We start from the raw sequence: 16,120 nt of genomic DNA on the forward strand, positions 1-16,120 counted from the left end.
ATACTCTAAGGGGATAACGATGCTATTAAATCAGAATCAAAGCCACTAAAATCAAAATGTTCTCTGGAAGCTAGTCTTATTGTCCTAACAACTTTTTCTGTTTTGAAAACAGAGAAAACATCTGGACAGGGCAAGTATAACCTAGATTCATAGATTCAACCAATGCTCTTATATGCAAATAAAGTTTTTTGGTTTTTATTTTCCTTCCTTGAAAAAGGGCAGAGCTTTTATAGCTAAATCAGGCTTCCTTGGATCAAGTTACCTAGAGGAATAATCAAATTGTCAAGAGCTCTCCCCACCTTCAGGAACAAAATTTATACCCCATCCCCAGTGATAGTTCAGTTCAGACACAGACCCACAAGGGCGCCCAGCGTGGCCGGGGGGACCACCTGAGATCCATAAAGTTTTCTGGTGGTCGACAGGGCTCCATCTTGCAGGCCACTGACTCGTGGGGAGACAAGCTACCTCCTGTGCAATCCATGGCTTAACATAACTCCAGCTGATCATGAACATAAGGGATTGAAATTATGCTGGTCTGTAGAGTCTGCATGAAGAGTCTGTGTGAGAACATAGAGAGAAGCTTCATAGCTGGTGTCTGGAGCAATAGTCCGAGTCCAACTGCCTGCCTTGAAACTCACACTGAGCCTCTTTTTAGTTCTATGACTTGGGCAGGTTACTTAACTTTTTTGCACCTCAATCTCTTCCTTTGCAAAATGGAGATGACTGCAATATCTTCCCGGGGTGTTATTATGAGAATTAAATGAGTTAATGCATGTAAACTGCTTATGTTTGATGCATAATGTGTGTTTGGGGAAAGAGGGTTGCAAATAGAAACGTCTCCTTGGCTAGGCATCACCGCCTGCCTTCTTTCCCCCGAAATAGCAGGTCACCAAACTCCCTTAGCCTGTGCCATTTCCACAGCTCTCTGCTGCCCCCTGCTGACATCTTCTTGATAGTGTCAGTGTAAGTTCTCTCCGCGGAGGGCTGCCGTTATCGCCGTTCCTTGTCAGCAAGTAACTTATTCTACAACCAGGCTGAAATACATAACATTCCTCTAAAATCCCACGCCTCTGTGCCTTGGCCTGGGCTGCTGCTTCCACCTAGCGAGCCCTTTCTCCCTCCACAGCTGCCTGTCACCTGCCAAAGCCACGCCCACCTCAAACACCGTCCTCCGCAGAACGTGCTCTTCCCCATCCTCCTCCAGTGCGTTACCCATTCCTCTCTCGCTCATTCTTCTCTGTCCTGTAATTAGTTTTGAACTTGTCTTACCGCGGCTTACCATTAGGTCAAAACTATGCCTTAGGTGTCTCTGTTCCCTGGCAGCACCCAAGCCACACCATAATTCCCTTTTCACAAAGACACGCTCAGCAAGTACTCGTGCAATAAATGAAGGCTCACTGTCACCACCCCACCCCGAGCTGCATTCTCTCACGGTACGTCTCACTACAACTATGGCACTGACCTCCTAACTGGCCTCCCAGGCCCACCTCCGGCCCCTTCTCCACACAGCAGTCGAAGTACACTTCGGGAGAAAAAAACTGTACCGTGGCATTTCCCAGCTTCCCACCCTTTCAACTGCTGCTCGTTGCCCTAGGATGGAGTCTTAAAGTCCTTATGGTGACCCAAATCCTGTAGGGCTGTCATCCCTCATTCTCTGATCTGCAGCCACGTTGGTCTTTCAGTTCCTGCAATGCTCTGTGCTCTCCTGCCACAGGGATTCTCCTTAGCTGCTTTCTGTGTCTGGGACACTCTGCATTCACTCTTCCCCCAGTCTACCCACCCTCAGATCTTAACTCAAACACTACTTCCCCAGAAAACCCTCCCCGGCCCCCTTCCTGGGCCCCATTACCTGCACATAATCTCCTAACAATGTCTATGTATCTTTCTAACAAAAAAAAATTCATCATAGTTTTAAATTTCTATTTTTATTAATAGTTATTTGATTAATGCTTGCCATCCCTGTAGGATGATAAGCTCTGTGAAGACAGGAGCTGCGCCTCTTTCTTCACCTTTGTGTTCCCAGCCACCCAGCAAAATGCCGCATACACAGTCGATACACAGCAAATGTATGTTTCATAAATAAAGAAGTCACATTAATCAGAATCTTAGCCACAGTGTTAAAAGATATGTATCAAATATATTAAATCTAAAATCTTATATTCATTCCATTTCTGCCATTCCTATTTAGCATATTCAGTTATAGATAGCTAGGGAGAGAGAGAGGCAGGCAGACGGACAGACAGCCAGGGTTTCTCTGAAACACGTTCAGCAAGGAGCCAGAATGATTCTTCCGATTCTTACCTTCGGTGCTCATATCTGGTGTCGGCATCCAGATGTAGACCAAGCCTTCCTCCTTATAGAGCTTAATCATAGTGTCTGGAGTCATGGGTTCTGGGTAGCGGTTACAGCCTGAAGAATTCTGTACAATATCCCATTCAGTCTGGAAATTCATTACAGCTGTAATCCCCAATTCATGCTTCAGTTTGATGGTTACATGTTCCACTTGTCGAGGGCAGCTACCCAGCCAGATATTTGGTAGAATTCTAATGAGAACATATGGAGTCAACTGTTACTATTGTTCTGATTTGAAGTCTAAGGAACTGCATAAAACATGTTGTATTAAAATATGATTAACCTTTAAATCTGGCACAGGAAACGCCAGATTTTTAAGAATATGAGAACCAATGTCATAATTGAAAGGAAAAGTACTGGTATTATTGTTTTGGGGAAAACAAGCAATTCAAACTAATTAAATGCCAGGAAATAAGCATTAGCAAATCAAACCTGGCAATATATTAAAATATAATAAGTCCACCAAGTTATATACCTTATGAATGCATAAATGGTTCAACCTTACAAAATCTATCAATACACTTCAAACTAACAAATTAAAGGTGAAAACTTCTATAATTGTATCAATAAATTCTGGGAGACACTGGCTAAAATTCAACATTAATTCCTGTTTAAAACTCTTTGTAAAAATTTCAACTAGTATGAGACCTTTAAAATGTGCTACACACCAGAAACTAATAAATAACAAACTTCTTTTAAGGAAAATCAAAGTCAGGATTAATTCCATTAGTGCCCCGTGTTGTTCTATATGTTTCACCTAATGCTACAGGGTAAGAAGAAGAAACAGCAATATAATTTCCTTGTGGAAATCTTTATTGAAGATTATTATGGAAAAAACAAAGAGATAATAGAGAAAAGTTAAAAACCCAGAAAATTCATAATAACCCTTTAGACAAGAATCCAAGTAGGAAAAAAAAAAACAAGTTTTCTCTTCTTTAGGCTCAAGCTTTAGAAAGTGGTGCTAGATCATGTGATATTTTCATTGAGGATGAGTAATACCCACATTTGAGGATTAGTCAATTGGCTTCTCCTGTTAACGTCAACAATGACAACAACAGCCAAAAGGAAAAAAGCCAAAAACTAAAACATGCTAGATTTTCTATCATAATTGGTAATGACTGTATGTTGTCAGGCCAAGTTATTTATCATCTTTAAGTTTTTTCATGTACTCATTTTTAGAATGAATCTAAAAATAACTAATTCACAGGCATTTTGTAGGGAGTAAATATAATTAATATATTTGAATAAGACTGACATTAGTGGATACAAAATAAATGCGAGTGGAGTTTATGTCTACTATAATGAATGATTTATTTTAGTAATTTACATTGTGTTATACTCTAATGACCATTCATTGTTGTATATATCCTTTATTTGAATACTGCAGGGTATAGAATACTTACAGTATTTTTTAACATCAAATCCAGCTTGTTTTTGGTTTTTGCTTTTTTCTCTTTTGGCTGTTGTTGCCATTGTTAGTGTTAACATGATAAGCCAATTGGCTAATGCTCGAATGTGGGTATTACTCATCCTCAGTGAAAATATCTCACAATATTTAGCACCACCTTTCTAAGGCCTGAGCCCTACTTACCCTACTGGAGAGGATAAAGCAAGTTTTGTTTTCTGCTTGAGTTCTTGTCTAAAGCGTTATTAGGAATTTCCTTGTGGAAATACTTATTGTGGGTCATTATGGAAAAAAATAAAGGGATGAAAAAGAAAAGTTAGAAATTCAGGAAAGACTTATTAATGTTGGAAAGAGGGGCATGGGGTCCAAAGGCCTATTCGCCTTATTCCTGATCCCAGAGAATTTTTAGGTGCTCCATTGGACCCCGTGGACCGAGAGAAAGACCCTGAGCTATGACACCTACAGAGTGCCCAAAAGCTGTGATTGACCAGGACGTTGCTAGCTGAGTATTCAGTCTTCACAGGAAAGGAAACATTACATCCCCTGGGTTAATGCCCCTTCCCTCTGGCTGTTAGTGGGAGCGGAATCTGTCTCTAGCTATATGTTCCATTCTCTTTCCATTATCCCTCAAAGATTCCTGCTCTAGGAACCTGCTAGATGCCCAGAGGCATGGTAGTGTTGGGCTCCCATAGGTACACTTTGGGGTTGAACTGAGCACACTAAAGTTAACCCTAAGCTGGAAAAGAGGGAAGCAGACACCTCAGTTGTATAACCAAGAAATATAAACAATTGAACAGTAATGGATTTTTTACTGTCAAAATCTTAAACTGGACTGGTAAAATATTAAAATGAATATTCATGACAGGCAAGCCTAATTCCACATGTTACTCAGCCGTTCTTTTCATATTGTATTCTTTAAGTGGGTAGCACTTAGTATTTAGTTCGTCAATAAATGTGAAAATATTAATAAAGTGGCTGGCTGATTTTTCACACAAGATTTGCATAAAAGCTAAAGAACAGTTCGTAGAGATATACAAAGGATAAATTAGGACATTTGAGCCTACAAATTAAGTCAGAATTCTCAAACCAAAGTCAGTATACAGAATCAAATATTGTTGCTAAAAGAAGTGTTATTCTAAGATCTCATTCATTCCTGATTTTTAAATGTTTTTAAAATCATAGGAAAACTCAGAAAAAGTCAAAGACAAACAGGCCCAAAGTTGGTACCTTAACATATATATTTCACACATTACATTTCTAATGAAAAGAAGCCCTTAAAGTACACACCCATATAGTCTCACATACATAGAAACACTAGTTTCTTAACAAAAAAAAATTTAAAAAAAGAAACACAAGTTTCTGTATCAAATATTTCCAATGTTTTGATAACATATGATTCTTCCTCCAGATATGTTAGAAGTCCGAGTCCATACTTAAGAAATGAATATAAAGTAATTTCTGACTTTTTTAAACAAGACGTTCTAAACCTAGGAGACAGATAACTAGACACAAACTCTGACAACAAGCACCCGCACTGAAGGATAGAAAATTAAAGTTATAAATTGCTTTGTACTGAACCATTACATGGGATGCAGAGACAAAGACTCGGCTTGTTGGAAACACACAAATCAATGGATTTTGCTTAATCAGACAGCTAAAGTGCCCTTTATGGTCATTCCATTTCAGTCTGTTTTCCAAAAGTAGGTGATATATTTCTAGCTACAGGGTACACTGGAGGTAACAAGATGCATGATGTGCTTTCTAAACGGTAATTAAACTTTTACTTATCCATTCGGGAGAAGATGGCTTGACACCATTAAAAATCCATTTTAACTCATCTCGTCTTAGTTTTAATCTTCTTCTGGTGTCAATGATATTTTAAACAATTTTTTAATTTGGGATTTTTTTAGGGTGAAAAGAAGCTTATTGAAATATGAGATTTAGAGAATAAAAATTCTCTATAAAGGCAGTTTTAATGCAAGACAGACCAAGATTCAAAGATACAATGAAATAAAAGTTATAGTTTAGAATTTTATTATAAATTACATTGTAAAAATTTCCAGAGAATTATTTTATGAATAAATCACTATCAGAGATTTCTAGCGGCTCCACTGTAGACTATTTAGAAAGGTCAAAGAGAAATCAACCGTACCAAGTGGGTATTGACACTCAGTCAACCCAGAACATGAGTTCCCAAACCTGGCTTTGCATTCAAGTCACATGAGATGCCTTTATAAAAGTATCTATTACAGGGATCCACCCCCGAGATACTCATGAAGAGGTCCTGGAGTGAAGCCTGTGATTCTGTGGATTGTTTGTTGTTTGGTTTTTAGAGGTTGACCAGGTTGAGTATGACACTGGAACCAGCAGGCTGGCAAGTCCCACTGTACATGGGACAGAAGCTTGCTATACACAGCTCAACTTTTTAATAGCAGCAAAAATTATGGAGATGAGAGACAAACAGGCTCATGGACTTGCTCAGCTCTCTACATGTACATATCAAGTCAAGTTCTTACCCTTGTCCAAGAAATAGTTTCAAGACTAAAATGATTCCTAGAGAGCAAGGAATGGGAAATTATCTGTTGTGAGAGACAATGTGTGTCCATGTGTTTAATGCATAGCACCTTCTAAACATTCAAACCTAAATCTACTTCTGAGTCATGACAAATGTTTAATATAGTCATATGCATTAAGAATGTACTTCTGTAGAAAAAAATTTATTAATTTGGGTTTTGATTATTTCTGCTGTGATTCAACCAGACTGGATTCAAATAAAATTTATCCTAGTAATATTGCAACTTAGTTAGAGACCAGGCGAAAGAATAGATGGCTGACATTCTGGAACCTCATTTTCTTGGACTGCAAATCAAAATCAATTTAATTTATTTGAGAGAATCTGGATTTGTGGTTCCAGGTAATCACATCACAACACTACACCGTTTGCCTCAGCTGTCAGTCACAGGAGGCCTCGTGGCAATAATGAGTACATCAGGAAGAATGATCATCCAAGCCCTTTGCAAAAACATCCCCTAGGGTAGTGACAGGGGGAGTGGGTGTGTAAAAGACAAAACGTATCAGCAGACAGATCCATTACATGGACTCGACATCAGAGGCTCCATTACCAATGCCCAGGAGAAATGGCAGAATAACTTTATCCTGAAGGTGGAAATTAGCATTATTTTGTGTCCATAAAAGAAAAAAAAAGATCAGGAAAGCCACAGGAATGATGGAATCGATGTATGAACACAGGCTTTTGTTTATCACACCCAAAGACACTCGCTACTGAATAGAAGCACCCTCTTCCTAGCCGTACAAACATAGCACCATTGCAAAACAAAGAAAATAGATTTTGCTGAAGCTCTTTACAAAACCCAGCTAAGAATTTAGGAGCAAAAAAAAAAAAAAAAAGCATAGTTCCTAAGTTGGATAATTGTGCTGCATTTACCTTATTTAATATTTTATGGGCAATTCAATGTGAAATTAAAATGTGATCTGGCTTTTAAATAATGGGTGAGAAAAAAAGTCTATCAGTCCTATAATTTAGATCTCATTAGTGGGAAAGCAAAAGAAACATTAAAATCAACCTCCAGTAAATTCCAAGCTTCATTAGCCACAGAGTTCCTTCTGCTGAAAATTTGTCCTCTAGCCTCAACTGTTAAGTTATTAATGCCAAACTTCTACCTCAAAAGGGTGCTTGAACAGACTCCAGCAGAATAACCGCTCGAAGACAAATTCCAAATTAGAGAGTGATACTAATTAGCTTCTTTATTAAAATATAGTTTTATTATAGTTTGCTTATGGCTCATAGACTACAGTGTATATAGAGCACATGCTAATTTCTGTAAGCGTTTCTATAAATGTAAGTGTCTTAAACTTTTTTGCATGTGCTAAGTAATTTATAGCCATATGAAGCAAATAATTTTTGGCACAATACTCGTTTACTTTTTATATTATGAAATGTCATATAATTAAATTAGTTATGAAGGCCTGTTATGGGTTGAATCATACCCCCAAAAAGCTCCTTTGTTAAAATTCTAGCCCCTGGTAACTCAGAATATGACCATATTTGGAGATACTTCTCTAGAGAGGTAATCAAGTTAAACTGATGTTATTAGAGAAGGCCCTAAGCCAATATGAACGGTGTCAGTATGAGAAAGGGAAACCCGGACACAGACACAGAGGGAAGACAATGTGAAGATTCAGGGAGAAGATGGCCACATACAAGCCAAAATGGGAGGCCTGGAACTGATACTTCCCACACAGCACTCAAAAGGAATCAACCCTGTGAACACCTTGATCTCCGACTTTTAACCTCCAGGACTGTGAAGCAATAAAGTTCTGTTCTTTAAGCCACACAGTCTGCGGCACTTTGTTAAAGTAGCCCTAGCAAACCAATAAATGTCTAAACAGGAAACTTGTCTCTTCCCTCTCCCTCTCCCCAGAGCCACTAACGCAGCCACACAAGTCAATCTCCTAAATAGCTCCAGAATCTGTACCCTGATGTCCATTACCATTGTTTTCCTTCAGATCCTCAACACATAAGAAGTGAATTACACTAGAAGCCTCCTAAGTGACCTCCCAGTCTGTCTCCCTTAGACACTGTCATTAGAGTGATCTTTCTAAAACACAAATCATGTGACACCCCCCTCCCCGTTTCCTCAAATACTGACATGACTGCCCATCACTTTCCTATGAACTCTCAATTCTTTGACCTGACCCTTTGGAATCTGACCCTTACGTATGTCTTTAATCCCACATCCCCACATAAATCCCACCCTCCAATTTAGGGAAGATATTTGTAATTTTCCTAAAGTGCCATGCACTCCCCTTTCCTCGCCTCCTGTCCTGCTATCCTTCCTCTCAGAACACATCTTCCATTGCGTTCCACTGCTCATCTATGTGATAAAACCGACTCAATCTTCCTTGATGCCCCTGAGGCTCACTTATCTCCTTCTTTGTGTTCCCATGACGTCTTACACATACCTTTGTTAAAGGTATGTACAAATAATCACCCATCTTTATTTCAGGCTCCGGCCTCTCTCACTCTGAGCATTACTTACTCTGTCCTGTGAGGTCCTTGAGAAGATATCTTATTCATCTTATGCATCACCACATCCCCGGAACTTAACATCATACCCAGCCTACAGTTAAAAGCAAATAGGTGAATGAAGAAATAAATCAATGAAAGAATGAATGAACGAGAGAAATAGCTTTACTAACTCAAGCTATTTTAGATGGTTCATTCAGCTATCATTGATTGAAAAGCATTTCTTTGACTTTTGCTAAACTGTGGCAAAGACATTTTCAACTGTGTTATCCCAAGGACATGTGTGTTAAATTATTGGTTGAATTTAGCTTAAAAATAATAATTTTCTCTGCAGACAAATGTGAAAGTTGTTTTTAGCCAGAATATAAAACTATGCTGCTCAACATGTTTCCTTTTTCACCTTAACTGCCAGAAAACTTAAAGACAAATTTAGTGTTCAATAGTAGTAATTAGATCGTCTCAAGTCCCTGGTAATTTCTATTCTATTTGTTCTCATAGATAGTCTATTTCTATCCTAAATTCTGCCACTATACATGATTTCTTTTCTAAAGTCTTCTATTATAAGTGATTATATATATTTGTAACAGGTGAAGGATGGAGGCAAAACCTAACCCTCCAAAACACTTGTTTCTTCCACCTTAAGTTCCTTGCATTAAGACAGCCAAATAAAAGGTAGAGACCAGCCTCTATTTGAGCCACAGAGATTTGTAGCAAGCCATCAGAATCCCTGGGTCTTTTGGTCAGTCTGGTTCTGCAGTGATGCATGTCAATCCAAAGGTCTCACTCACATGAAACTGATGGAATATTACAGCCACCAGTATGTTTCATCTGCAGTAATAAAGTTCCATTCATGCTTGGAATGTGGTCACATTTTTAATAATTATAACCCATGGACCATAACCATAAGTTTTGTTTCATGCCACATAGTATTTTAAATGTTAGCTGTTAACGCAGGTAGACAAGTTTAGCAGGTAATAACAAATGTGATTCTAAAGTAGTGGTTCACAGCCCTGGCTGGCTACATACTGCAATCTCTTGGAGGTGTCCTTCAAAATACCTTTACTAGATCCTCAATTCAAATCAGAATATCTGAGGGGTGAGACGGTGCCCAGCATCATTCTTTCTTAGCATCCCCAAGTGATTCTAATGTACATTAAGTTTTAGGAAACACTGATTTAGAGCCTGGGAAAGAGAGTTGCAGATAAAGATTTCTCATCTCCTCCTTGACAGGGAATCGCCTATCAGAATTTTAAAAATGAAAATAATTCTACCTTTTAAAAATCAAACTGTGTATTTACCCCATTGAAGTGAAACGGGTTATAAAAATCTGAATTAAGAAGAGGAAGTTAGAGGTGATTACTCATTTTTAAAAGGATTTTCTGTCTTTATAAAGAATTAATTTAAGCATGTCTTCAAGTACCAGGTAGTGATTTAATTGATTTGTAGACTCATCTCAGTTATTAATTATGCTTGTGACCTTTGCAAAGTCACTTCAATTTCTCTAGGTTTCTCTTTTCTAAGTGTCCACTGAGAGAACTGGATTAAATAAGCACTTGCGCAGGTCTCACAGTAATTCTTGCAGGTGTTGAGATGTTACAAGGAGCTGGCAGGGCGACTGAGAGCACAGGCCCCGGAGGAAGGCAGCCTAAATGTGAATCCTGACTCCACTAGGCATGTCACCGTGGGCAGGGTACTTCACCTCGCAGTGCTTCAGCGTCAGCAACTATATAATGGGATTCATGACACTGCATATCTCACAGGGTTGTGAGATTAAATGAAATAATACATGTAAAAGAATTTAGAATAGTTCTGAGTACATAGCAAGCACTACTAATGCATGAGTTATCATCCTGTTAACGAATACCACACCCAAAAAATTCAGGGCTTTTGGCATGCTAATGTGCTGGTGGACCTCTGAAATGGGGACAAATTATATAACATTTCAAAACTATATTGACCAGTTAGCTTTTGGTTGTGGCAGGACAGCTCTCCATGGAGCATATTTTGCAGAAAGCTGTACTGCATAACTGGTATGGCCCTTTAAACTCTAGTGTAATTTGATTCATCTCTATGTCTTAGAGAGACCAGAAAACTATGGCCCATGGGCAAAATTCAGCCTGCCACCTGTTTTTGTAAATAAAGTTTTATTGGCACATAGCCATGCCAATTTGTGTATATAGTGTCTATATCCACAAGAGCAGAGTTGAACAGTTGAGATAGAAATCATAGCCCACACAACCTAAAATACATTCTAACTCTTTACAGAAAAAGTTTGCTGATCCCTGCCTTAGATGTATAATGTATTGGGAAGCCTACAGCTCTACCCCATAATAACTTAATCATCAAGGCAAATTTTATGTTATGAACGGGCATTTCTATGCCATCTACCCAATTGGTTGTAGAGAGAAAGAGTCATCAAATATAGGGTGCAAAGATCGAGTAGCTATGGGAGTGGAAGCTCTCAGTGACATGAGCTGGAAAGAATAAACAGTGAGGGAGAGCTCACAGAAGGAGAGCTGCTGAGGGGAAGAAGCAGAAAGCAGTTAGGAAAACATAAGGTGACTTGAAGACTTTGACTCTGGTTAAAAATGCTTTTGTATGATGGACATTTTCTCCCATCATTTCCCCAAAAGCCTATATACTCGCTCAAAAATACTAGATTTCCTTTAAAATTACTACTATTAATCAAGTACAACCCTAGAAAAAATGTTTTTTGTTATGCCATGTGATTCTTAAAGGATAGGTATTATTATCCTAATTTTATAGATAAATAAACCATGCAGAGCTTAAGCAACTTCTCCATATCTAATCAATAGTTGAGCTTACAGTCAACCATTATACTTTTATCAGTCTCCAACTTTCCATTGTCCCTCAACTGAAGTTATTCAGTGCTAGAATTTCTCTTAAATGCAAAGAAATGCTACATAAAATTCTAATTACCAGGATTTCTTATGCACTGTGCTAGACAATTGTTTATCACTGGGCAAGGCTTTGCAATTTCTACCCATACTAATAATCTCTTGCTGTCCACAAGTTTAGCCCATCAGCATTAAAAGTAGGGCAACAAATAGGAAATGGAGTGGCAAAGTGAAGTAAGGAATCTGCCAGCATCCTGCATAGATAGCAACCCCGATGAAATTTATCTTCCCAGGAAAGATAGAGAAGGGGTTTCATTCGATCTGAATAGAAACACAGGAAGCTGTTAAGAACAGACAAAAAAATGCACTGTTTGAAATGGCAGCTGCAAACCTTATCTCTTATATTCCATTGCTACAAAAACTAGTCAGCTTTTCTTAGCCAAATGTGAATTAGAAGAAATATAATTTAGTGTTTAGAAAATATGCCTAATTTACCACCAAAGCTATACAATTTGTCTTGAATCAAGTAAGGAATTCTACATCAGCTTTTTAAAATGATGGTGATTAAGTACACTACAATGTACTTCCAGTGTTTTTTTCCTTTCATTATCTGTGGCACCCTGATGAAAAGTAATTATGCTTTGGCGAATCTTCCTCTTAGATGTAATTTGGACCACTTATCTGAGATTCACAGAAGGGAGCTGACTTGACAACTAAAAGAGAACACCTGTTTCTATCAATGTAAAGGAAGCTTGTCCTGAGAGCCTTTTTCTCTGCTTATTCATGCATAGCATTTCTGCAACCAGAAAGACTGAGTGATGTATTAATGAATTGCCTTCTCCATCCACATTTTCATTAAAAGAAATCAGGAATTAGGTGGTGTATTTCTTTCTATTTCACACAAGGAATAAGAAATAAGAGTGGTCGTGAATATAGTAATAGAATAGCCAAAAGAGAAGAGGGAGTGTGGCCGTGATTCAGAGTACTGAGATACATCGATGTCCAACCCTCGTGACCAACACATTTTCTACAGGGATCTGTATGTTTTATTATTCCTAACACATATTTGAGTGTATGAAAATTCTATCCATCCTCTTCTCGTTGGTATTAAAAGTAGGCAGGTGGCATGATATTTGCTATTCATAAAAGGAGAATGGTCCCACCACATTATTGAAACACTAATTCCATTTTCTGACTAGGAACTGTGAAGCTTCAAATATATTTTTAAGAGGTTTTATTTGTTCCTTTTATGATCTATAAAAAGCCCGTGCCACTACTACCTGGCTTTTCCATCATGTTTTAGCAAATATCAAAAAGCACTTTCACAAATACAAGCATTTGGCCTCCCTGTATTCTTGAAATAAGCATCAACAAGTAAAAGAGGTATAGTACGGAAGATCTAAAACACAATTTAGGTAGCTCTACTGAAAATCAGTTAATGGGCTTTGCAGAAATTTGTGTTCCTTAGCCTGTACTTTGCCAGCTCTTTTTGCTTGCCTTTAATGGAAATCTAATTTTTCAATCAAAACTATTAAAGGGAAATGCTGAAACAAGTTATTTTGGTTACATTTATGACACATCAGGATTTTTGCATCCTACCAATTTGTTTAAAGTATTTACAAGACTGAGTACATGAACTTTTAAAAAATTTCATTGAAATGTAATTTGCATTAAAAATACACGTGAGCACTGCTCAGTAATTTTTTACAAACTGAACATATCTCTATAACCAGCACCCAGATCCAGAAACAGAATATTTACCAGCCCCCTAAAAGGCTCCCCTCATGCTCCTTTCTAATTATCACAAGGATAACCACTATACTGACTTACAACAGCATCAATTAGTTTTGCCTGTTTTCATGGGTACAGGAATTTCTCTTACCTTGCTTAATCTATAGGCAGAAACAGGCATGGAGACATGAAGCAATTCGTATAATGCCATGCAACTCTTGAAGAGCAAAATCTAGACTTTTCATCTAGTAGCTTCCACAGGACTGCCTGTGGCCTCTAAAAGCTTTTCTAAAGTGGAGAGAGAAATCCAAATGATAAGCCAACTTTTTTGCACATTAATTTCTGACTACTATAACATAAGGATTAAAGGATACTCCCTTTCAAAGTCTATCCATACCAGACCTTTGATGTTGTTCCCACTGACTTCTAGGAGCTCACCATCTAGGAAAGAAGGTTAAACGTGGGAAAAGGAAGATACAAGAGATACACGATAATCAAGCCTGCAGCTGATTTTCTCTGCTCAAGCCACAGCACCCAACTGCCATGGTTTTGTGTTAATCGGCATTCTTCAGAGAAAGAGAACAAATAGGATATGTATGATATGTATGTACACTAAAGAAAAAATTTATTTTAAGGAATTGGCTCATATAATGGCAGAGACCAGCAAGTCCAAAATCTGTAGGGTGGGCCAGCATGCTGGAGACCCATGGAAGAGCTCATATTGCAATTTAAGTCCAAATGCAGTTTGCTGGCAGAATTTCCTTTTCTTCCAGGGAGGTCAATTTTTTTCTATTAAGGCCTGCAACTGATCGTATGAGGCTCATCCACATTATAAGTAAACGCAATCTCCTTTACTCAAAGTCTACTGATTTAAATGTTAATCTTATCTAAAAAGATACCTTCAAGAAATACCTAGAATAATGTTTGACCAGATATCTGGGTACCATGGCTTAGCCAAGTTGACACATAAAATTAGCCATCACAGGTATGTGTCACATGCTGACTCTTAGGTGCTTTTCTGATCTTGTCTTGATTTGTTTTATTTATGTGTTGCCACTAAAATGATGAAGAATTAATGCCTTATCATCCCAAATGGACAGTAAAATCCAGTAGGGCAGGGAGCTTTTCTTGAACTTCCTTGATCCTCCACTGTCCTGATCTCAGAACTCATCACATGTTTATTGATCAAGTGATACATTTTTAGTGTCAATTTTACTATTTTCTGCACAAACTACATAATCCTAATACTGTATAAAAGCACAGACAAGCAGAAAATCATTTCAGGACCAGGCAGCAGAAACCAAAAAAACAGTAACATAACTTTCTATGTTACTGAAAATTTTCTTGATTGTAGGAAGTATAAAAAAAGGTTTTGATCTGCCGTACTCAAAGTCCAGCAGAAATTCCCAGTTGCCTACAGAGCATTACAAAGTCTGTCAAGTTAATTACACCTGACCTAGATTCTAACACAGTTCTTTACTTAGTGGTAATATAAGTAATCTATTCAATGATATCACTTTCTGGTTATGTAAATAAAGTTTAAACATTAAAAAAAGCAGAGGATCTGGCTACAATTTGATAACTGTCTACTGAGTCACTAATATTAACTTAAAACCAATTTTTGCTTAGTTTGAGTCCCATATGTCAATAGAATTGTTTTTTAAGACTCCTAATGTTTTGGTTAATATTCCTGTGTTTCCAGAGTCTCTTATTTATTAGTATAAAGTTGGACTTTTGCCACCAATGATAGTTTACATTTATAAGTCTATCTCCTGCTCTAGACTGTCAGCTCCTTGAGGGTAACATTCTTATTTACCATTGTGAGTTGCTTTTTCACTCCCCAAGACTGTATAGATTTCTTCGTTTGTTTGATTTGGTTTTATTGAAATTGTGTGTGTGCACACACACATGGGTGTGGTCATACTTTGTTGACACTACAGCAAATCTAGACGTTGGAAGTTCCAGGAACCTGGTATTCCGGTCAGCAACATTTTACTGTGAAATGAAAATAGGATTGGATTTGCCAGTGGTTTATTACCATTATATTCTATGATATCGATTTAAGTGTCCAAACATCTATTATTGTGTTTCTTGGATACTGTCCAAAAGGGCTAGAGAGGTGCAAAATAGCTATTAACCATATAAAAGTTACTCATATATACCTTCTGTAACCAAAAAAAAAGCAGTCCAGGGAACTGTTTAGTAAGTTTGGAGTATGTTCTCTACACCCAACACTGAAATAAGTTGCAAGGGGACAAAGGTAAATAAGATACAGTCCCTAAATTCAAAAAGCTCACAGTGACACCCATCCTCTAAAATAATATTTGAGAGGTAGAAGTCATAATTTATTTTCAAATTTACAAAACAAAATTATTCCAAAAGATAATAATTTAATAACTAAAGAATGCAAATTTGTGAGAAATATGGTACTTGATGAGGATGCTGTTTCATAGGCTTTAGACTTCCCTAAATCTTTAAAAAAGAATTTCTTCAGGAATAAGCATAAAAATCTTTTGCTTGGTATTTCTATTGAAATGGTCCTGATAAAACTGAAATATATTTATTCAAAAAAAGAAAAAGAAAAGAACACTGGCATTCATTCATTAATTCAAAAATTATTTTTAAGGTAAGTCATAAATATATAAATTTATAACATTAAAATAACTATCATAAACCATGACATAAGCTTAGTTCTTCGTGTTGGGAAGGTGTTTTTAAAATCTATTA

The 16,120-nt window shown here is 37.5% G+C and overlaps 1 protein-coding gene across 2 annotated transcripts in view; it reads right to left on the reverse strand.

The window, feature by feature from the left end:
* EPM2A (EPM2A glucan phosphatase, laforin) overlaps positions 1-16,120 on the reverse strand; it is a 64,728-nt gene that overhangs the window by 6,838 nt on the left and 41,770 nt on the right. Inside the window, exon 3 of one of the 2 annotated variants that reach the window (XM_069489218.1) lies at positions 2,302-2,543. The exons of the other annotated variant lie outside the window; for it this stretch is intronic. Coding sequence (XP_069345319.1) covers positions 2,302-2,543 — 242 coding nt within the window. The remainder of the gene's footprint in view (positions 1-2,301; positions 2,544-16,120) is intronic. 2 annotated transcript variants of the gene reach the window in all.

This window comes from Eulemur rufifrons, chromosome 15 (genome assembly GCF_041146395.1).
Source record: "Eulemur rufifrons isolate Redbay chromosome 15, OSU_ERuf_1, whole genome shotgun sequence".
Taxonomy (NCBI): Eukaryota; Metazoa; Chordata; class Mammalia; order Primates; family Lemuridae; genus Eulemur; species Eulemur rufifrons.